We start from the raw sequence: 23066 nt of genomic DNA, 5'->3' as shown, positions 1-23066 counted from the left end.
TCCCATCTCCCCAAGGTTTTGTTGTTTGTTCATTTTTTAATGGGTCCTTTCTTCCCCTCTCATGGAAGATAATAGTCATCACTTTATTCCTTTGTATTTTACACTCTGGCAACGATAACAAAAATAGGCAGTGTGGATTAGCAGAGGTACTTACATGAGGCAGTTTTTTGCTAAAATTATCTTTACATAGTAATTTGTCTTTGAACCAAACAATATTGCCTGAACCCTTAAGAATGGTCTACACTGTACTGCTAACTTGTGGTTTTCATCACCTTGTTCAATGTGTGAGGCAATGACCTTATTATTCAAATAGATTTCATTGTGTTCTTCACATCAAACATTCCTCTGTACTAGACATAAAAGACTGTAAATCGACATCTGGAAGCATATTTTCAAGTGAATAAAAATAAAAATAACTGATCTGTTCACTGGGACAATATTACTCCAAAAATACTTGTCAATACACTGAAAATATTTTATAAAGAAGCTACTAGAATCTATTAGCTTTTTAAGACCAGCTGAGAAAATATTTGCAATTAACTTTCAGTGTAATCAATACTATGTTCAAGAGAACAAAGTAAGATAGGAATGAAGTCTAAGGTACAACCGGGAAGGAAAATGTCATGCCTTTAACAAAAAGATTACACACCTAATTTCCTTTTCAATAAACTGAAGGATCAGTGTTACTGATGTTTTCAAAGGAAAATCACAATGGCAGTTACATTCAAAATAGCTCATTTGGTTTTTTTACAGTAGCTACTGGGTGGTACTTTACTCCAGTGTGCTTACACTCACCTGTATTTCGAGCTCCTTGTCCTGCAGTTTTATCAACGCTTTCCAGTTCACTGACTCTATTCTGAAGGGACTCCACACTGCTCTTCATGATGTCTGCCTCCTCCCAATTCTGTCGGAATGGGCGGATCTCTTTGTCCAGTTCTTTCAATTTCTCTGCTTGATTGTCTATCACTCGCTTTATGAAACAGTAAAATTTAGTTAAAAGAAAAGGCAACCACCAGGAAAAGCTGGAAATAATGAAGATTATACAAGGATTGTGCCTGTGACAAAAACCATTTAAAATAAACTCACATCTCTTAAATGAATCTTAGTGGTAGCATAATCTAAAGGAACAAGGATGGGACTAAAACAGGAACAGTTTTACTACTGGTTCTGCCCCACTGATCTCCTGGGTGGCTTTGGTTATGACACTTAACCTCTCAGTTTCCACGAAGTGTGAAACAGAGATAACTACTTCATAAGGGTGTTGTGACAAATGAACGTCTGAACAGCACTTTGAAATAAGAAAGTCGTCTGTATGTGCTGCTATTATTAGAGTACTGTCAGGATACCCAGTAAAAATAAGATTTAAGAACAAGTTAGAAAATTTGTATTTTGGCCTTTGATTACAGAAGTTGGTTTCAATAGAAGGTCTCATAATGAAGGTTTTATTCATTGTTGAGTTTAATTTGGGTGGGATTTTCAAAAGCATCTAAGTGATTTAAGAGACAAAAGTCAGTAGAACTCATGCTTCTGGTCACTCAAGCACCCTTTGCTCCTAAATTTAAACAGGCCAGGCATCCTGAAGGTGCTCCCTGGTTCAGCTTTATGTTTACAGTTATTCATAATTTTAAAAAGCCATGAGGCCTTTGTTCAAGAGAAGTGCCGAAAATCTTCTCATCTCTGAAGCAGGCACACTCATTTCATTTCTCACTACTCTATTTTAATCAAAAAAAATGAAGGACGGAAGAGCACACCCACCAGATTGCTTCAAATCTAATACAAAAAATATGGAACGCTTTATACTGTCACAGCTAATTTAGAACAGCAGGAATTTTAGCCAGAACCATGTATTCAATTATAGAGTTAAAATGATAGTGAAAGTATTTGAAACAAGAAACTGCTTTGGCTACCAGCTACAGTTAAATTCCAGATCTGAGTTGATGGTTTCATATAATCTATCAGAGTTTATTAAACAGCCCCAGCAAATTTCAAAATGTTTCACTTCTACATTTTCTTTTTTTTTGCATTTTAATACAAAGACAAGTTCAGTTTATTTTGTGTCTGCCTTCTGGGCAGATAACCAAGCATTCAATGTTCTTTGTGGGGATAACCCTAATGTCCCACACTTCATTCACTTCCCCTTTTGGATGTCTATTTTAACCATTCAGTTTCGGTACATACTGGAAATCTGTAATAATTAAATGAAGGCTCCAAATTTGACAGTCTGCTGGTAGAATTATTATATTCTAGAGGTGTGTTTTATCTTGCTATATCTAAGAAATACTAAGCTGTGGTATGTTTCAAGAATAACGGTTACATATTTTGAAGCATCAATGTAAAAAAAAAAAGTATGTATGAATCTTGAAATGACGACTATGTGAGGCAAAGCTCTGCACTAAATCAAATGTGTGGATTTGTGCTTCCATCAAATAGATTAATGTCACTGTGTGTAGTGATGCTAATCACAAACTACGAAGACAAAAAACTTTATTTCACCACAAAAGACCACAGAGGGGAATAAAACAGAGAACAGCCTTGAGCTGTATATGTAAAAGGGAGCACATCATGAGATGGCCTAACCCAATTGTATAAGAGCATATCAACAAACTTAGACCAGGAGTTCACAAATTCAGAATCACACATAAATTTAAAATATACCCATAAGTTGACTCTTGACTTGTATTCATGGCACTAGAGTTAGACTGCAAGTTCATTGGGACAGTGGCCATCTTTTTGTTACATGTTGTAGATTGCCTCACACAATGGGGCCCTGATCTCTGACTAGGGCCAACAGACACAATACAAAGAAAAATAATTTTCATATGAACCAGGCAGTGCCACTATGGGAAAAATACAGAAAAAGTATAGGCAAGGTTTTTCCTGGGAACAATAGTGCCAATATGGGAGAAAATTATCGGACTATTTTTTTTTTGGAACAACTTTTTCTCCACCAAGCCATATTTAATATGCTATCCTTGACCACAATGCATCCAGGTTTTACAAAGAGAGTTTTGTTTATTGCCAGAGTGTGTTATATTTTATCCCTCAAAATTGTTCGGGATAATTCCAAATACATGGAAATAGGTTTGTAATCTATTGAAAAGGAGGCTCTGGGATTTTTTGCCTCTTCCCCTGCAGGAAGGCAGAGGATTTTCACACTGGGAATACTGAAATCTGAATTTAATGCAGCAGTGGAGAATTATATTTTCTCTAATTATGTCATTAGTCAGCATGCAGATGTCGCACATTGTACTCATAAATTTTCAAGCAGATATGAATTTTCTATATATGACTTTCTATTTCAAGCACTAACTTCTCCAAATTATTAGCACACCCAGCTCTATGCCTGCATTAAGCCATACATGCCTTTTCTGAATACTGAAGTTGATGATTTTTAGTTTTCTGTAGGTAGATACTCATTTGTTATAGATATTTTATCCATTTATAAAAATCGTATACATTATTTCTGGACCAATCCTGGCTACTAAAACTAAGCATGCTTCAGAACTTAGACCAGGGGCGGGCAAACTTTTTGGCCTGAGGGCCGCATCGGGTTCAGAAATTGTATGGACAGCCAGTTAGGGGAGGGGAGCATGGCCCGGGACCCCCCCCCCCCCCAATATGCGCCCCCTCCACCACCCGGGGCCCCTGCCCCATCCAATCAACCCTGTTCCCTGACAGCCCCCCGGGACCCCTCCCCCATCCACCCCCCCACCCGCTCCCTGTCCTGACTGCCTCTGGAACCCCTGGCCCTGACTGCTCCCCGCTACCCCATCCAACCCCTCCCTCCTTCCTGACTGCACCCCCGGGACCCCTGCCCCCATTCAACCCCCCTAGCAAAATTACGAATTTAAGCTCCCAGTCAATCATATCAAAAAGCAATAACTGGTTCCTTCATGGTAACTGTTCTTTTCCTTCTCAGCTTTACCACACTATGCTAAAAGATACTACAGCAGTTCCCCCTATAGAAAAAAAGTGTAAATCAATAAAGTGCACCTCTACCCCGATATAATGCGACCCAATAAAACACGAATTCGGATATAATGCAGTAAAGCAGTGCTCCGGAGGGGGGGGGGAGCTGCGCACTCCGGCGGATCAAAGCAAGTTCGATATAACGCGGTAAGATTTTTTGGCTCCCAAGGACAGAGTTATATTGGGGTATAGGTGTAGTGCCTATGCACTGAACAAGTAGGATTTAATGTTTCCTAAAAAATATTTCAGGAGGCCAGTGAAATTGCCCAACTTCTTCTCTTATTCTCTGGCTATTACAACGCAGCCATATTTATATGGGATGCCAGGCCTGGAGATACAAGTTTCAGATTCTTCTCCTTTAATGAAAAGTGTTGTCTGCCAAGTGACTCCACATACGAACAATTGCACTTGGAAAAAAAACACCACCACTTGTGCCAGGAATAATGTGCAATGCAACTAAGAGGAAGTTACTCGCCTTGCACAGCAACAATGATTCTTTGAGATGTGTCCCCCTATGAGTGGTCCACTCTAGGTGTGTTTGTGGTCCCATGCCTCTGATTGGAGATTTTTAGATAGTGTCTGTTCCGCTTGCACATGTGCCCTCCCTCCCTCGTGGTCTGCCTCGAGGCTAACTAGCACTGTGCAGGCGAATCACCCTCGGTTCCTTCTCTACTGTGGAGCCCTTATTGAGAACTCCGAAGTATAGGGGAAGAGGGCAGGTTGTGGAGCACCCATAGAGACACACATCTCAAACCACCATTGTTACTGCTCAAAGTGTATAACTACTTCTTCAAGAAGCATCCCTATGGGTACTCCACTGTAGATCAATCCCGAGCAGCATTCCCAATGGAAGGCTGGGGTTTTGGAGTCAAGACTGTTATGGATAACAATACCGTGGAGCCAAAGATGGCACTGGAAGCTGAGTCTCTAGTAATCGCATATTGTTCTGCCAAAGTATGAGGAAACGCCCAAGTCACTGCCCTGCAGATTTCTGGGATGGGGACATTCTTAAGGAAGACAACAGAGGTGGAAACCGATCCCATAGAATGTGTGTGGATTCCGGATGGAGGTATCAAATTACAAGCATGTTAGCAAGAGTTAATACAGTTCGAGACCCATTTGGAAAGTCTCAGTGATATCACTGTGCCTTTTGACCAGTCCGCAATTGAGAGAAAGAGCTCAGTAGATTTCCTAAAGGACTTTATCATGTCCAAATAAAAGGCCAAGGCTCTTCTAACATCATGTGTATGCAGTATAGCCTATCTGTTGTCACGGTGAGGCTTTGGGTAAAACGTGGGAAGGTGAATGAACCGGTTCATGTGGAAAGATGAGGTCACCTCGGGGAGGAACTTTGGGTGCAGCCTCAGAATGACGTTGTCTTTAGAGCTCTGTGCAGATACAAAATTTGTATGTGCATCCAATCCGCAAACATGGTCTGCAGATATCCACATCCACGGATGCAGATATCTGTGGACATAAAGCAGATATCCGCAGACTTCCAGGCTCTAGTTATCATTAAAGAAAATTGTGAAGTGGTGGTGTGCCATTAATGCCGCTATTTCCCCTATTCTCTGTGCTGAGGTGATGGCTACTAGGAACGCTGTCTTCATTGATAGATGCGTAAGAGAACGAGTGACCACAGGTTCGAAGGGCTGTCTAGTTAGGCTCTTTAGAATTCGATTTAGGTCCCAGGTGGGGTGCCTGGTGTATGGGAATAGGTTTCCTATGCCATTGAGAAATCGGTCACTGGATGGATGAAAATCAAGTATCCATCTATTTGTTGGTGGCAGGCCGTTACGGCTGCCAGATGTGCCTTGAGGTAGCTTAGAGATAGTAGGCCTCAAGAGGAGGGAGTGATGTAGTCCAGCACAAAGGGGAGGGAGGAAGATACTAGGTCGATTTGTTTGGAATTAAATAAAACGTGGAATTTTTTTCCATTTTTGTAAGTGAGTGTGGCAGGTAGCTGACTTTCCACTGTGTAATAACACTTTTCACCTTTTCAGAGCAGCAATTCTGTGTGTGTCAGAACCATGAAGGAGCCAAGAATTGAGCCGCAGGATCTGTAGGTTGGGATGGAGGATTTGTTCATCATTCTGTGAAAGGAGGTGAGGAGTGGGCTGAAGAGGGATTGGTGGACACAGTGTTAGCTGTGCCAGGTATTGGTACCATGTCAGTCTCAGCTAGGTGGGAGCAATCGGTATAATTTTTGCTTTTTCTCTCTTCATTTTTTAAACAAGAGTTTCAGCATCAGAGGAAATGGAGGAAACGTGTATAGAAGGTCTCTGTCCCATGGGAGAAGAAGAGCGTCTCCTAATGAGGGTTTCCCAAGACTGGCCTTGGAGCAATAGAGTGGGCATTTCCTGTTCAGGTAAGTGGCAATCAAGTCTATTGTTTGCGTTCCCCAGTGATAAAATATGCAGTGGAGTACTGTTGGGTTTATTTCCCACTCATGGTCATGTGAGAATTTGCGGCTGAGGCGATCTGCTGTTATAGTCTGTACTCCTGACAGGTAAGTGGCGGATATGAAAACATTGTGATGAATGCACCAATTCCATAGCTTTAGTGCTTCCATGCACAGGGAGGATGATCTAGTGCCCCCTTGTCGATTTATATAAAACATGCACACTATGTTGTCTGTCATGATTTTCATGCAAGTGTCCTTTATTAGTGGAAGAAAGTGTGCACAAGCATTTCTGACTGCTCTTAGTTCTAAAAGGTTGATATGGAGAGTCGATTCAATAGGGGACCATTTGCCCTGAACTTTGTGGTTGTTCAAATGGGCTCCCCAATCTATTAGGGATGTGTCCATTGTCAAAAGTAATGTTGGGGGGGGGAGGGGAGTGGAAGGGCTGCGCGAATAAGATCCCTGCAAAGACGTTTGTTGGGTCTTTCCACCATTCCAGTGAGTATTTGACCCTGCAGGGGTCTGTCTCTGTTTGGTGTGTTGACAGACCTCAGCCATACGTGTAGACACCTCACATGTAGTCTTGTGTGAGATATCATGAACGTGCATGTCACCATGTGCCCGAGAAGCTGGAGGCAATGTCTGGCTGGTGTTTGTGGGCTGGCTTGAACTGTCTCTATGAGAATGGCCAGGATGTGAAATCTGTGTTGCGGGAGGAATGCTCTCACTTGTACTGCTTCGAGATTGGTCCCTATAAACTCCAACCGCTGTACTGGAGTCAAGATCAATCTTTGGCATTGATTTGCAAACTCAATTGTGGCCCATAGGGTGTTGAAGGAGCAGTCTCTGAGGAGACAGTTGTCCAAGTAAGGCTAAATCATGATCCCCACGGTGCACAGATGAGCCGCTACTACAGAAAGGACCTTGGAGAATACTCTGGGTGCGGATGAGAGGCCGAAGGGAAGTACTCTGTACTGGTAATGGTCCTGGCCAAGGGTAAACCTGAGGAATCGTCTGTGGATGGCTGGCTCGATATATGGAAGTAGGCGTCCTGGAGGTCAAGGGTCAAGAACCAATCTCCCTGCTCTAGAGATGGAATAATTGCTGCTAGTGTGACCATCTTGAATTTTTGAGCCTTTAGGTAACTAGTTTAGTGTTCTTAGATCTAGTATGGCTCTCCAACCTCCTTTTCTCTTGGGAATCAGAAAATACTGGAAATAAAAGCCTTTGCCTCGGAGGTGTACAGGAATGGGTTCTATGGCTCCTAAGCATAGTAGATGATCTATTTCCTCTCTTTACAGTCTGGTGACATGGATAGAGTAACCTTGGAAATGATCTCCAAGACCGATCTGTTGGAAATTAAGTATTCCCAGTGTTGGAGGAAAAGATCGAGGTGACATCCAAAGGGATGTGAAAGGTCTATAGGTTGCAGCTGATGTGGGGAATGGTCTCTTGGGGCCTCAACTAAGGCATTCAAACTGGTATTTTGAGGTCTAGGGCTGAGATTGTAAGGATTGAGTGGTGATGGTTTATGCCTTTGAATTCTAGGCTTCTTTCTCCATGGCTCATAATAATGCTGTGGTGGCAGGTATTGGGGTGGTTGGGATGCATGGGATGACGGAGGACTGAATTTCCATTTCTGTCCTGGTGTGTAGATCCCTAGTGAGCGCAGTGTGACCTAGAGTCCTTAAGAGTATGGAGTGAGGCATCGGTCTTGTCTTTAAAAAGTTTGGAGCCCACAAAAGGGAGGTCCTCGACTGTTGTTTGTACCTCTTTCGGCAGTCCTGAGAAGTGTAACCACAATGCCCATCACATCACCACCACTGTCGATACCAAGCAGGCTGCTGTTTCTGTAGCATCTGGTGTGTCTGGTGCACTGTTCTTCCTAACTGACCCTCATGTATGACTGCTTGAAACTGTTCCCATTGTGCTTCTAGCAAATGGTCAATAAATGTATTAAGTTTAGCATAGTCCATGTGGTCGTACTTCCCCATTAAGGCTTGATAATTTGCAATCCTGAATCGTGAAGTTGTTGAGGAGTATGCCTTCCTACCAAATAAATCAACTCTTTTCCAGTCCCTGTCATAATGGGTGGATTTAATATGATGCTGTTGGCCATGGGAATTCACAATGATGGAGTTAGGTGGAGGGTGTGAAAAAAGGAATTCTGCATCCTTGGAGGACACATTGCACTTTTTATTGGCCCTTTTATATGTTGGTGTGATAGATACTGGCATTTGGCAAATGACCGTAGCAGGATCTGGAAGTGCCTCACATTGACTGGGAGGATGAGTCTTGAGGAGGAAAATGAGGGGTGCAGTATATCCACTAACCCGTAATGGGTATCTTTCACTTCCACCAGCGGAATCTGTAGTGTGTCTGCCACACTTTTTGTGAGATCCTGAAATAGTTTAAAATCATCCACCATGGATGGTGGAGGAGGCATCACCACCTCATTTGGGGAGAAGGAAGAGATATTCATTGGTGGTGTAACTTCCTCCTCTAAGTCTGGCCTCTTGCTCCCCAAAAGTTTCCTGAGGTTCTGGGGCTCTAGATACCGAAGCTGAAGGAGACAGTCTTACTGATTCTTGGTAGGAAACACCAAATGTCTGAGAAGTATGATGCCTGTGGGCTGCCCATGGGTCCCAGTATGGCCACTGGGGTGATGGAAAGGGCATGGGTGGTGGTACCCAAGGGCGGCCATACCAAGAGGATTGAGGCTCGGAACAAGAGTGTAACGGGGAATGCCCTGGTTGATGTAGAGATGGGCCATGGTGTGAGGGCTGTGAGAGGATACCATTCTGGTCACTATCTGAGACCTCGCTGCATAGCGGTGGAGGAGACGAGGAGACTGGAAGTGAATGCCCCAGCACTGGTGGTGATTCCAGGGATCAAGATGGGCTCAGAACCGGGACCCTGGTACCAAGCAGCAGGGACTCTGGAGTCTCAGCCACCATGACATCACTAGAAAAATGAAACTCTCATGGTACCGCAGTGATTGGTACCGACAGGGCTTGTCCGTGTTGACTCGCTGGTGCTGACCTGCCAGTACTGAGGAAACTGGCGGAGATCTTGTGCGAGATGATCGGTCCGATGCGGGTTGTTTGGAAGTAGTTAGTACCATAGGTTTCCACTTTTGTACCGTCTTCACAGAGACGGTATGGTCTTTGCTCTTGCCTTTAACGGGCAGTACTGCCACTACAGAGCCTGCGCCCTTCAGGTCTTTAGGCTTATAGGCAGTGTCTGCACCAGAGGACCCATCTGACCTATGGTACCATGTTTCGGAGCTGTTGGTGCTGCCAGTGCAGAGGTGACCAATCACGCCGTGAATCTCCTCTGGCTGGTCAGGAGCTCAGTTTGAGGGCTTTCAGCCCTCTTTTTGGAAACTTTGCGAGGGTAGTCAGAAGATTTCCTCCTTGACTCTCTCTCAGAAGTTGAAGGGTCCGGGGACGATCTTTACCATGGAGGGGATTCAGGACTGGGGTCAGATGTCAATTTAAGAGTACCCTCCAGGAGGAGGAGTTTCAACTTTAATTTCCAGTTCTTTTGGGATCTAGCCTTCAATTGTTGGCAGAAGGTGCACTTCTGCAGAATGTGTCAGTTTGTAACCGGTACTGCTCCCTGCAGGAGAGGCATCGCTTAAACACAGGAGAGCTGGGCATGCCTCTTTCTAGGGACAATTCCCAGACAGGGGGAAAAGGGGAAAAACAGGGATAAGGAAAAATGTATTATTTTTTTAAATGGGGGGGGGGGGGGGGGAACCTAACAGAAACCCTAAAAGCGAAAAAAAAAAAAAAAAAAAAAAACAATGGAAAGTCTAGTAGGAGCTAGGAAAGTGAACTCTAAAACTCTGAAGAAAAGAGAAAGTGGACTGCTATGTGCTCTGTCTCGGACCATGGGGAGTTGAGAAGGAACTGAGGGTGGTTCGCCCCTGCAGCACTAGTTAGCCTCGAGGTAGAGTGCATGTATGGGTCAAACAGACACTGCTATCTAAAATCTCCTATCAAAGGTGCAGGGACGCAGACAGACCTACAGTGGAGCACCCATATGGACACTACTCAAAGAAATAGTTTAAAGTTCTAGAAAGACTTGGCTTTTCTAGAGCATTACTATCCATTGATGATGGAGATTTAACACTACATGCACAGGCTGCTTCCATGAAATGGTGGCTGAGAAAATAGTTTGTGACTCCTTTGCAAGCTGATGAAACGGAACCAAAGAAAGTATTAAAATTTACCTTGGAGACCAGTACAGAGAAAATTAGTCTGAACCAAAAAGACCTAAGTCCTGAGGTTCCTGCCAGCATCCAGATGCCTTTTGATGCTTTTATGCTCAGAAGAACTGTTAAGAATGCTATTGCCAAAGTGTCTTGCAGAGCAGACAACAATACCAATTGTAATCAATGAAACACAGCTGTTCCCAATACTAAGGAAGTTTGCATGTCAACTAATACTGATACAGTAACTCCTTGCTTAATGTTGTAGTTATGTTCCTGAAAAATGTGACTTTAAGCGAAATGATGTTAAGCGAATCCAATTTCCCCATAAGAATTAATGTAAATAGGTGGGATTAGGTTCCAGGGAAATTTTTTTCACCAGACAAAAAACTATATTTAGATAGAGTATAAGTTTTAAAACAAAATTTAATACTGTACACAGCAATGATGATTGTGAAGTTTGGTTGAGGTGGTGAAGTTAGAGGGTGGAAGAGGGTGGGGTATTTCCCAGGGAATGCCTTACTGCTAAACGATGAACCAGCATTCGGCTGAGCCCTAAAGTTAACACACTGTTGTTAATGTAGCCTCACACTCTACAAGGCAGCACGAATGGAGGGAGGGGCGACAGCATGGCAGACAGAGACACACACCCTGTGTGTGGGGGAAAGAGAGAGAGAGAGATGCACATTGCCCCTTTAAGTATGCTGACCCCACTCTAAGTACACTGCCTTTTTAAGTGGATCAGGAAGTTGAGACAGCAGCTGCGGCCAGCAAGCTCTCTCCATCCTGAGCCCTGTGGTGTCCCCACCCTGCTCTATATGGAGAAGGCGTAAGCAGGGGGCAGGAGCAGGGGGGGGAGGGGGACACCAGGACATTAGTCCCCCTTTCCCCGCCCCCGCACAGCAAGCAGGAGGCTCCCGGGAGCAGCTCCAAGGCAGAGGGCAGGAGCAGCACATGGCAGTGGGAGGAGGGACAGCTGAACTGCCAGCAATTGATAGCCTGCTGGGCAGCTGCCACATGGGGGAACTTAGGAGAGTGGGGAGCTGATAGGGGGATGCCGGTCCACCCTGGTTCCAAGCCCCCACCAGCTAGCTGCAACGGGCTGCTCTTCCTGCAAGCAGTGGACAAAGCAGGCGGCTGCCAAACAACATTATAAGAGAACATTGTGTAACTTTAAACAAGCATGTTCCCTAACTGATCAGCAACGTAACAACATTAACTGGGACGACTTTAAGTGAGGAGTTACTGTATCATACTGAAAGTTATCAGTACACATAGGACTCACATGCTGAACGATTAATGCCTGCCCAAACGCAGATTGTATAGCACTAAACTAGAAGTATTTGTGGCTTTGGTACTTCAATGGCTGCTCAACACTGTCTGGAAAAAGAATAGCTCACAACAGGTAATTAATGGTTTCAGCTCCTATTGGATGACAGACACTGACCAAAGAGTTCGCAGGAAATCAAACTAGGATATATTCATAGACTGCCCTTGCAGATTTGATGGAGACCAGGATTTCAGCACATGGGAGAAATCAGACTGAAGTAACATTAAGGCACTATTTGGCTTGGAATAATGTACGTAGGAGATGGGGACAAATAAAGGGGGGTGGGGGAAAAACTCTTCGATCCCCATCTACCTCCAAAGGGCCATCTATTTGATTCTGATTAAAATTGATTTCTTTAAAACACAACCCCTTCTAAATAGAACCAGACCAGTGCCATGGCTTAAGCAAGCTTGAAAAATTACAATAAGTTGCCAAGACCTCATTAAACATTGCTATACCTTTTCCTAGATTTCCTCTCTCATCATTACCCATAAAGAGAGAGAACTGCATATAAAAAGAAGACTTTCAAGGTAACTTACCTCATGCTAGAGTCATTCAGCAATGAATACAGAGGCACATAAATTTAAAGCACACCAATAAGTTGACTCGTCACGTTTATTCATGGCACTAGAGTTATAATCTTAATTTTCCGATGCACCAGGAAGTGCCAAGATAGGAAAAATATAGAAAAAGTATGCCAGACCCTGAATTACTTCCACGGCGTTGGAATGCAATACTGCAAGCATGCCACCATATCTTAGACTACCACTTAAGCAGAGTTAGGCGGCATCACTACTTGAACAGGAGAGGCCAAGACACAGGTGCTGTGGGAGGTAGTGCTGACGTTTCAAACAGATGGGACTTCTAGATGGTACTGAAGCAACGGCCCCAGCATGGTGGTTTAGGGACACTGTCCTGTTGGACATGCCAACTTTTGGAAGAGACCTAAAACTGAACCTCAGCCACATTCTGCCTACAATACCTACATTTCTCCTGCAATATCAACTGGATATGATACTTTTACCTACATTATTTTGAAATCTGATGTATACTACTGCAGTGTGCAGTTAAAGCTGCTATGTTCCACTCTAGAGGTGGACGTGTTAGAATCTTGTTTGCAATGATGCCTTTATAACGATAGCTTATAAAGGGATTCTTGGGGGTGAAAAGTGCTATATAAACATAAGGTACTGTTTTCTCTGAAAGGATCATGTATGAAGTCACTAGATATATGGGAGAAAACCATCTACTCAAATGCAGTGCAGAGACGTGTGCTGACTCTGTATAGGGGTGAATTTCACCCATGATGAATATCTTCTTAAGTTTCAATAAGGAGAAAGGAAATACAGAGTGAGCATAGGACAGTTTAAAGGGATTTAACTGGCCTTTGCTTCGAGTTTGGCAGTGGTCTGTTAAGCAGATTTTTGATTTACAGAGCAGCAAAAAGTAATTAAATTCTTAGGATTACAATTGCTTCTATGACTAAGTATCAGAGGGGTAGTAGCCGTGTTAGTCTGAATCTGTAAAAAGCAACAGAGGGTCCTGTGGCACCTTTAAGACTAACAGAAGTATTGGGAGCATAAGCTTTTGTGGGTAAGAACCTCACTTCTTCAGATGCAAGTAAGGGGAATCTCCAGAGGCAGGTATAAATCAGTATGGAGATAACGAGGTTAGTTCAAATCAGGGAGGGTGAGGTGCTCTGCTAGCAGTTGAGGTGTGAACACCAAGGGAGGAGAAACTGCTTCTGTAGTTGGATAGCCATTCACAGTCTTTGTTTAATCCTGATCTGATGGTGTCAGATTTGCAAATGAACTGGAACTCAGCAGTTTCTCTTTGGAGTCTGGTCCTGAAGTTTTTTTTTGCTGTAAGATGGCTACCTTTACATCTGCTATTGTGTGGCCAGGGAGGTTGAAGTGTTCTCCTACAGGTTTTTGTATATTGCCATTCCGGATATCTGACTTGTGTCCATTTATCCTCTTGCGTAGTGACTGTCCAGTTTGGCCAATGTATATAGCAGAGGGGCATTGCTGGCACAAGATGGCATATATAACATTGGTGGACGTGCAGGTGAATGAGCCGGTGATGTTGTAGCTGATCTGGTTAGGTCCTGTGATGGTGTTGCTGGTGTAGATATGTGGGCAGAGTTGGCATCGAGGTTTGTTGCATGGGTTGGTTCCTGAGTTAGAGTTGTTATGGTGCAGTGCGTGGTTGCTGGTGAGAATATGCTTAAGGTTGGCGGGTTGTCTGTGCGCGAGGACTGGCCTGCCTCCCAAGGTCTGTGAAAGTGAGGGATCTTTGTCCAGGATGGGTTGTAGATCACTGATGATGCGTTGGTGAGGTTTAAGCTGAGGACTGTAGGTGATGGCCAGTGGAGTTCTGTTGGTTTCTTTTTTGGGCCTGTCTTGTAGCAGGAGGCTTCTGGGTACACGTCGGGCTCTGTTGATTTGTTTCTTTATTTCCTTGTGTGGGTATCGTAGTTTTGAGAATGCTTGGTGAAGATCTTGTAGGTGTTGGTCTCTGTCTGAGGGGTTGGAGCAGATGCGGTTGTACCTCAGTGCTTGGCTGTAGACGATGGATCGTGTGGTGTGTCCGGGGTGGAAGCTGGAGGCATGAAGGTAGGCATAGCGGTCGGAGGGTTTTCGGTATAGGGTGGTGATAACGTGGCCATCGCTTATTGTACCAGACTAACACGGCTACCCCTCTGATACTTGACACCATGCAAGGCACTGCATTTAGCCGTATGGAATGGAAATCTATCAACCTCATGAAGAAACTTGCACAAATACAGACAGATATCATATTCCTTTCAAAATGCAAACGGATGGACATCATACCAAATGGACTGAAGGTGAAAAATCCATTGCTATCTACATACTGCACAGACCACAGTGAGAGATTATGCCATACACTATCAAAGAAACTGAGGAACCACCTGATCAGCATCCTATACAGCAAACAGAAAAACATCAAGAAAGAGCTCTCCAACCTGGAGACTTTCATAAATAACCAACCCTCCACACAAATGGACTTTCCTAAAATAAGACAGGAGATCTACATTACACACTTAACCTCTCTACAAAGGAAAAAGGACCGTAAGCTTTCTAAAATCCTACCTGCCACATGGGGCCACAACAGGGGTACCCCTAACTCACCCAGCAATATCATCAATTTATCCAGCTACACACTCAACCCAGCAGAAGAGTCTGTCCTATCTCGGGGACTCTCTTTTTGCCCCAGCACCGCCACGAACACGATACAGTTCTGTGGTGATCTGGAAGCCTACTTTCGCCGCCTCCGACTCAAAGAATACTTTCAAGATAACACTGAACAGCGCACTGATACACAGATACCCTCCCACCAACAACACAGGAAGAAGAACTCCACATGGACTCCTCCTGAGGGTCGAAATGACAGTCTGGACCTATACATAGAATGCTTCCGCCGACGTGCACGGGCAGAAATTGTGGAAAAACAACATCGCTTGCCTCATAACCAAAGTCGTGCAGAACGCAATGCCATCCACAGCCTCAGAAACCACCCTGACATTATCATCAAAGAGGCTGATAAAGGAGGTGCTGTTGTCATCATGAACAGGTCTGACTACCAGAAGGAGGCTGCCAGACAACTCTCCAATACCAAATTCTACAGGCCACTTTCCGCAGATCCCACTGAGGAATACACTAAGAAACTGCACCATCTACTCAGGACACTCCCTACACTAACACAGGAACAAATCAACATACCCTTAGAGCCCCGACCGGGGTTATTCTATCTACTACCCAAGATCCACAAACCTGGAAATCCTGGACGCCCCATCATTTCGGGCATTGGCACTCTCACTGAAGAACTGTCTGGATATGTGGACTCCCTACTCAGACCCTACGCCACCAGCACTCCCAGCTATCTCCGTGACACCACAGATTTCCTGAGAAAACTACAATGCATTGGTGACCTCCCAGAAAACACCATCCTAGCCACCATGGATGTAGAGGCTCTCTACACAAACATCCCACACACAGATGAAATACAAGCTGTCAGGAACAGTATCCCTGATGATGACACAGCACAACTTATTGCTGAGCTCTGTGACTTTATCCTCACGCACAATTATTTCAAATTTGGTGACAATATATACCTCCAGACCAGTGGCACCGCTATGGGCACCCGCATGGCCCCACAATATGCCAACATTTTTATGACTGACCTGGAACAACGCTTCCTCAGCTCTCATCCACTCACGCCCCTTCTCTACCTACGCTACACTGATGACATCTTCATCATCTGGACCCATGGGAAGGAGACCCTGGAAGAATTCCACCATGATTTCAACAGCTTCCACTCCACCATCAACCTCAGCCTGGACCAATCTATACGGGAGGTCCACTTCCTAGACCCCACAGTACAAATAAGCGATGGCCACATTAACACCACCCTATACCGAAAACCCACCGACCGCTATGCCTACCTTCATGCCTCCAGCTTCCACCCCGGACACACCACACGATCCATCGTCTACAGCCAAGCACTGAGGTACAACCGCATCTGCTCCAACCCCTCAGACAGAGACCAACACCTACAAGATCTTCACCAAGCATTCTCAAAACTACGATACCCACACAAGGAAATAAAGAAACAAATCAACAGAGCCCGACGTGTACCCAGAAGCCTCCTGCTACAAGACAGGCCCAAAAAAGAAACCAACAGAACTCCACTGGCCATCACCTACAGTCCTCAGCTTAAACCTCACCAACGCATCATCAGTGATCTACAACCCATCCTGGACAAAGATCCCTCACTTTCACAGACCTTGAGAGGCAGGCCAGTCCTCGCGCACAGACAACCCGCCAACCTTAAGCATATTCTCACCAGCAACCACGCACTGCACCATAACAACTCTAACTCAGGAACCAACCCATGCAACAAACCTCGATGCCAACTCTGCCCACATATCTACACCAGCAACACCATCACAGGACCTAACCAGATCAGCTACATCATCACCGGCTCATTCACCTGCATGTCCACCAATGTTATATATGCCATCTTGTGCCAGCAATGCCCCTCTGCTATGTACATTGGCCAAACTGGACAGTCACTACGCAAGAGGATAAATGGACACAAGTCGGATATCAGGAATGGCAATATACAAAAACCTGTAGGAGAACACTTCAACCTCCCTGGCCACACAATAGCAGATGTAAAGGTAGCCATCTTACAGCAAAAAAAAACTTCAGGACCAGACTCCAAAGAGAAACTGCTGAGCTCCAGTTCATTTGCAAATTTGACACCATCAGATCAGGATTAAACAAAGACTGTGAATGGCTATCCAACTACAGAAGCAGTTTCTCCTCCCTTGGTGTTCACACCTCAACTGCTAGCAGAGCACCTCACCCTCCCTGATTGAACTAACCTCGTTATCTCCATACTGATTTATACCTGCCTCTGGAGATTCCCCTTACTTGCATCTGAAGAAGTGAGGTTCTTACCCACCAAAGCTTATGCTGCCAGTCTTAAAGTGCCACAGGACCCTCTGTTGCTTTTCTCTAAGTGTAATTTAGCTTTAAACTATTTTTTTTAAATTAGCTTTTCAGGCAATGCATTTTTTTTTTAAATGTGGGTTAGTCAATTTAACGTTTTAGTGAAAACTTTATAAACCCGTCAAGAGATTTACATATGAAAAACCAGCTACTGAGCAGGAAAAAAGGTATATTTCAAAATTTTATTTTTTAATAAATGTAAATGCCTCCTTTTGAGTGAAATAGTTTTTTTTTTTTAAATTAGAACACCTCACTTTGCAAGCGTAAAGGCACAGAACAGAAACTACTGTAATTTTTGTTTTAACGGGGAGAGTCTAAAATTCTTACCTGTAAATGATGTATTTTAGATTCATTATTCCGCAGCATTTCCTTCTGTCTTTCAATTTCTATTTCAAAGCTACAAATCTGATTATGTAAAGTTTGTATACTCTTGTTCTTTTCCAAACTTTCATTCTGGAGCATGGCCACCTGGAAAAAATTCTACAATTACTCCTGCCAAAACTTGTGAAAAAATACCTGCAACTTCATTTTTTAAAACTGTCCTAGAGTTTTCCCCTTAAGCTCAGAAGAGAGATCCTAGCAAAATCTCTCTCCATGTCTAGAAGACTACCAGAAAAATCTGAAGTTTCTAATAATTTCCCCCCCACTCCCACAGTGTTGTACTGATACAACCTGACCTAATAAATGAGAAAAAGTGATATGCAAAAGCAGCAATAAATCTTACTTATAAACACAACTGTTTATTTGGGTCACTATTTAATAGGTCAGTGTCCAGGCTTTCGACTCATTCCCTGATATGGAGGTGGTTAGCTATTCAGAGGAAGTAGCCTATTTAGTTCCAGATTGGGGTTGGTGATGCTAATATTGCTTAAAAAGAAATGCCAAAGAAAAGTAGCACTGAAAACGCCTATGTAGGAAGGAGAAAGATTTAGTAAATACTACTCCCTCAATCTAAGTCATTGAATTGAGCTCACCAAGTATGGTAATTGTCTGGGAATGGATGGCTGTGTACTACTAAAGAAAGTGGTCAAAGCAGCTCAACTAATATTACTGTAGATGGAATCTGTGCAGTCCAGAGCAAATCCAAAAGCGCCTACTAGCACCCAAAGAGACCAAGAGGATGCACGGAGTGTTAGTGATGATATTCTTTTTCTGTCTGGGAACACCTTTTCATAAATCTTATTTGTTTGTGACTGGTTTTCATTTTAAACCATCAGCCATGTTGTTGGAATGCTATGGGGAACATCTAACAGGCACTGCAAGGGGCGTATATAAAAGAGTGTCAGCAATCTATTCATCACTAGTTTTGTTGCTTGCATGTGCTACACTTTTACACAATTTCCTTCTTGCAAGAAGTGTGCATGATCTATAGGAGAGACACAAGGTAGGTGAGGTAATATCCTGCGACCAACATGGTTACAATTACACTGCATATATTATCTGTAGGTTATTCAACAAGAAAACTAAAAGTATCTGACATCTAGACAATGTTTGACTCATTACATCTCAGCATTGCTTCTGATAGACGGACGATACGAAACACCATTTTTGATCCAATTAAACAAATGTGAAAGTTTCTCTTTCAGACTAATTATTTTACACCACATTCAAACAATAAAACTAAACAACCCCAAGACAACCTCTAGTGCTTCTCAGGTTCAGACACCCTTGACTTATATCATAAGGTGGGCACAACTCTTGGTGCACCACCACTTCTGCTGTTTTAAAACCTTGTTTCAGTATTTTCTGCTGTTGTCACTTGACCGCCAGGCCAAGAGTCAAGAACTAGATCTTTTCAAGGCAAGATAAGAAAAAATGATTTCCATTCCCACAAAAGTCGCTGAAGACCCATACAAATTAACAGTGCTGAAATCTTAAGGGGACAAGATCCCACCTAAAAGTTATGGATGTTGGAACAAGATCCTGTACCTCATTTCTATAAGGATACAAGAGGGCCTCGTAGAAAAAAGGCATGAAGCTGATTTTTTCCCCTTGCATTAAAGAGAGAGAGAACTGCCAGTCATGGAAGGAAAGCAAGCCTAGTGTATTGGGGATATTTTTCAAGAACAGTTTAACCATGTGAAAGTTTGCCTACCATATAAATCAGACCACCTGGGTAGCTACTCTAATTTGTGCATCCAACTTTTCCATAATGAATCAGAGTTCTTTACTTATCAGTGACATTTCCATTCTCTTTCTTTCATTATTTCCTCTCCATACCCCCAGATCACAAGCCAGTTGCACTTGTGCTGCTGGTATTATATTTCCATTTTTACGTAAGGTACAGTATATGGCCGGTCTTGTATTGAGATTTTCCATGCAGTTTACAGGGCCATATCCTGCGGTCCTTAGACAGACAAACCTCTCATTATACCAAATGTAATCTGAAAGTAACTCATGCATGAATAGAGATAAATAAATATACAGGATTTAAATTTCATTTGGCTTGTGCCTTTTGAATTTGAGTACATCAATTTTAAAATAAAGGAGCACAAAGAAACAAAACTATTATCAGTATTTTATGTACTGTACCTGAAATCAAGAATCATGAATTTCTTCACTTACTAGTCATATTTCAATGTTACAGTGGATGCTATTTTGCTGTCTTCCAAAAGCATTTAATCAATTAAGGTATTATTTTACTATTTCAGAATTCTATTATGGGAAACCAATTCACACTCCCAAATAAGAAATGAAAACATTTCTCATCCCCTACAAGATTGGATTAAATAGTTATCTCCACATTTAGATCACATGATATGGCTTTTGTATTTAAACATACATAGCAGGATTTATTAGAGAAGCTACAAAATTTGGATTGAGTCACGATTCCCAGCATCCCAAAATTCCAGGGTATTTGGATTCAGGCTTCTAGTTTGTCCCCACTACAAAGAAAGACTCAGGTCATGAAATTCAGATTCCCCACTACCCAAACTTTTTATTTGATTTAAATTTGTTTCATCTCTCTGCTTTTTGTCAACAGCAATATTCACTTACTGAGGTTATCATTTAGCACATGCTTTGGAAGGGACAATATACAGCAAGCCTGAAGGCTTTCAGTTGGTACACCATTTAGGTGTTCTGTGTCATCAAAGAATCATCCTGAATGGGAGCAGTTAACTTCTTTTATTTCCTTCCATTCAAATCCAGTTAAGTACATAGGATGAAATTCTGGCCTCACTGAACTCAGTGAACGAAACTTCCATTGGCTTCAGTGAGGCCAGGATTTCACCTATATTCTTCAGCAGAAGTTCTCTCTCTGCCCTAACGCATTCAGTGCCAAAAGTTACCTTAACTGGAAGGAGAGGACACTAAGTCACAATCCATTTTATTACACCTCTTGACAATAAAATCACTGACATGTGATGTGTGGTTAGCTATTCTGGTAACTTGGCACTGTCCTGGGATTTCCAGTGATTCAACTCATTTATTATGTATAGGAAGAAGTTTACAAAGCAGGAAGTGCAAAAAGACAACAGTGATAAGCAATTAAGACTGAAAAAAAACTGCACTGAGGCGTTTATTTTCTTACTACTAAAAAAAGAAAAAAAGATATAGAATTGCTCAAGAGTTTTTAAATGGTACAGCACATATCAGTGCAATTACAATTCTTTTAAAGTGCAGTATGGAAAATAAGAAAAATATACTGTAAATCACAGGGAAGAGGCTTTCTTTAATTATGTAAAATAAATTTTATAGCTTGACTCAAATTAGCAAAAAAGGAAATAAGAATATGAACCTGTATTTGTTAAAAAACTGAAACATTTACTACACCTAAACTACACCACTAAATTATGGGAATTTCTTCTTAGATTTGAAGGTGATGGTAAACTGAGATGTTGTTCTCCTCTGCAGTGAAACTAAAATTTACACAAAGAAATACATCTGAATCCTAGAATCCTCCTGCGCAAAAGAAATTGTTTTCTTGTTAGGCTCTGAAGAAAAATGCTAGCACAACAGCATAACTGAAGTTATAGGCTTACATCTCCATTTGCCAGTGGGCTCTCATCTGGATTGCTTTACCTTTCTCTTACTTTAATATATGCCTTCACTTGATCCCCTCCCACTCCAAGACAGGGTAAAGAGGCTCCGAACTTTTTTACTTTTAGATTTAGGAGAATTTGTTCAGAAACATTGGATTAAAAATAATTCAGTATTTGGTTAAACTATCAAAATAATGTTTTTATTTAAAACACTGAACCTCTTAAGACCTGTTTAAAATATGTTGACTCATTTCACTATTGATTGGATGCAGCACTGACACATTTTAAATTCAAAGCCTACGAAAGGCCTGCGTTCTAAACAAAACCTAAATTAAATCATTATTCAAAGGAGTTGAAGCTGTTAGGGAGGTGATCTGCAGCATCTGGTCTCCCAATAAATTCCGCCAAGTCCCAAAAACTCTTTAAAGACAAGAGTTCCAAGGGAGCATTGCACAACATGAACTTAGTTAGATCCAGCATCAGAACAGAAACCAGCCTGCCTGAGAGTAACAGCATGTCAATTAATAAAAGTCTCTTCAGGCCAAGAAGCTTGGAGAGCTCTTGATAAATTTAAAATAAAAATGAAGCCGGTTCAGTATGTGGAGTTTTCTAGGATCTGATCTCCAGAAAAATATACAGGTAGATGCAGCTCCTAACATTGCAGTACTTTTCCTAATGGTCTCTTTCATAAGAAAAGGAAATTGAAGGAGAAATTTAATGTCAGCTGGTTTGATAACTTAAATATTAAAATACTAAATTCATAGCAACACGTGAATAAAAATTACATATTTACTCGTGAAGCCATTCTTATTTTATTTTAAGAAAAGTGATGTTACACTGACTCATTTTACAGCTTTTTGAGCCTACTAGTGCTTTAGCTGTATTTCCAAACAGCTTCTGAACAAAAGTGTTTTCCTCTATTTTTATAGAATTTTAAAAAAATTAATGAAAATTAAAGTGAGTAGAAGATATACCTTATTTTCTAGAGAATTACTCCATTCTTTCAATAAATTTACATGCTGCACTGCTGAGCTGGCTTCATGTGCTTTAATTTGCTGATTTGTTCCCTGTGACAACAAAGAATTTATACATTTTAGCCAATTTCACTTTTTTAAAAAAACCAATAATATAACACAAGAATATAAAACCAGCCCTACATATATTTTGGTACACAGATGTACTTTACAAAAATATAAACAGAGGGGAAATCTACTTGGGAACTTATGAAAAAGTGAGAAATACATTTAAAATCAAGTGTTTTATCCAATTGCTGTATATCTCCAATGCACTTATTTATCAGAGGAAACAAAAATGGAGAAAAGATTTACAAAATGAATGGTTTTAGAACCATCTCCATAATTTTTATACTAAAGAAATCACAAAGCAAGTCATATAACTCAAACATCTGATTCCACAAATAATAGGTTTAACCATTTTATAAGTTACTGTAAAGTTTCCATTGATGTGAATAGGAAAGAAAAACAGTTAAGGTAAATTTATCATCACTGGAAACTGCCAATTTTGTAGAATCTGCCGACTAAAATAGTTTACAGTGGCTAATTTGCCATTATACAAAGTTAGCAAGACACATCCATTGTTGCTTTATGATGTTCAGATTTCCTGCCCC

The 23066-nt window shown here is 42.1% G+C and overlaps 1 protein-coding gene across 10 annotated transcripts in view; it reads right to left on the bottom strand.

Moving 5' to 3' along the window:
* The window catches only part of TRAF3 (TNF receptor associated factor 3), a 101192-nt gene that overhangs the window by 8362 nt on the left and 69764 nt on the right, over positions 1-23066 (bottom strand). For 9 of the 10 annotated variants that reach the window (XM_065593645.1, XM_065593649.1, XM_042858181.2 and 6 more), the window contains 3 exons: positions 22414-22506; positions 17784-17924; positions 796-970 (listed from right to left, as the gene is read on the bottom strand). In XM_065593645.1, coding sequence (XP_065449717.1) covers positions 796-970; positions 17784-17924; positions 22414-22506 — 409 coding nt within the window. The remainder of the gene's footprint in view (positions 1-795; positions 971-17783; positions 17925-22413; positions 22507-23066) is intronic. The other variant, XM_065593650.1, reaches the window with a different exon arrangement.

The sequence above is a fragment of the Chrysemys picta genome, chromosome 4 (genome assembly GCF_011386835.1).
Source record: "Chrysemys picta bellii isolate R12L10 chromosome 4, ASM1138683v2, whole genome shotgun sequence".
Taxonomy (NCBI): Eukaryota; Metazoa; Chordata; order Testudines; family Emydidae; genus Chrysemys; species Chrysemys picta.
This window is presented reverse-complemented; position numbering and strand designations above follow the sequence as displayed.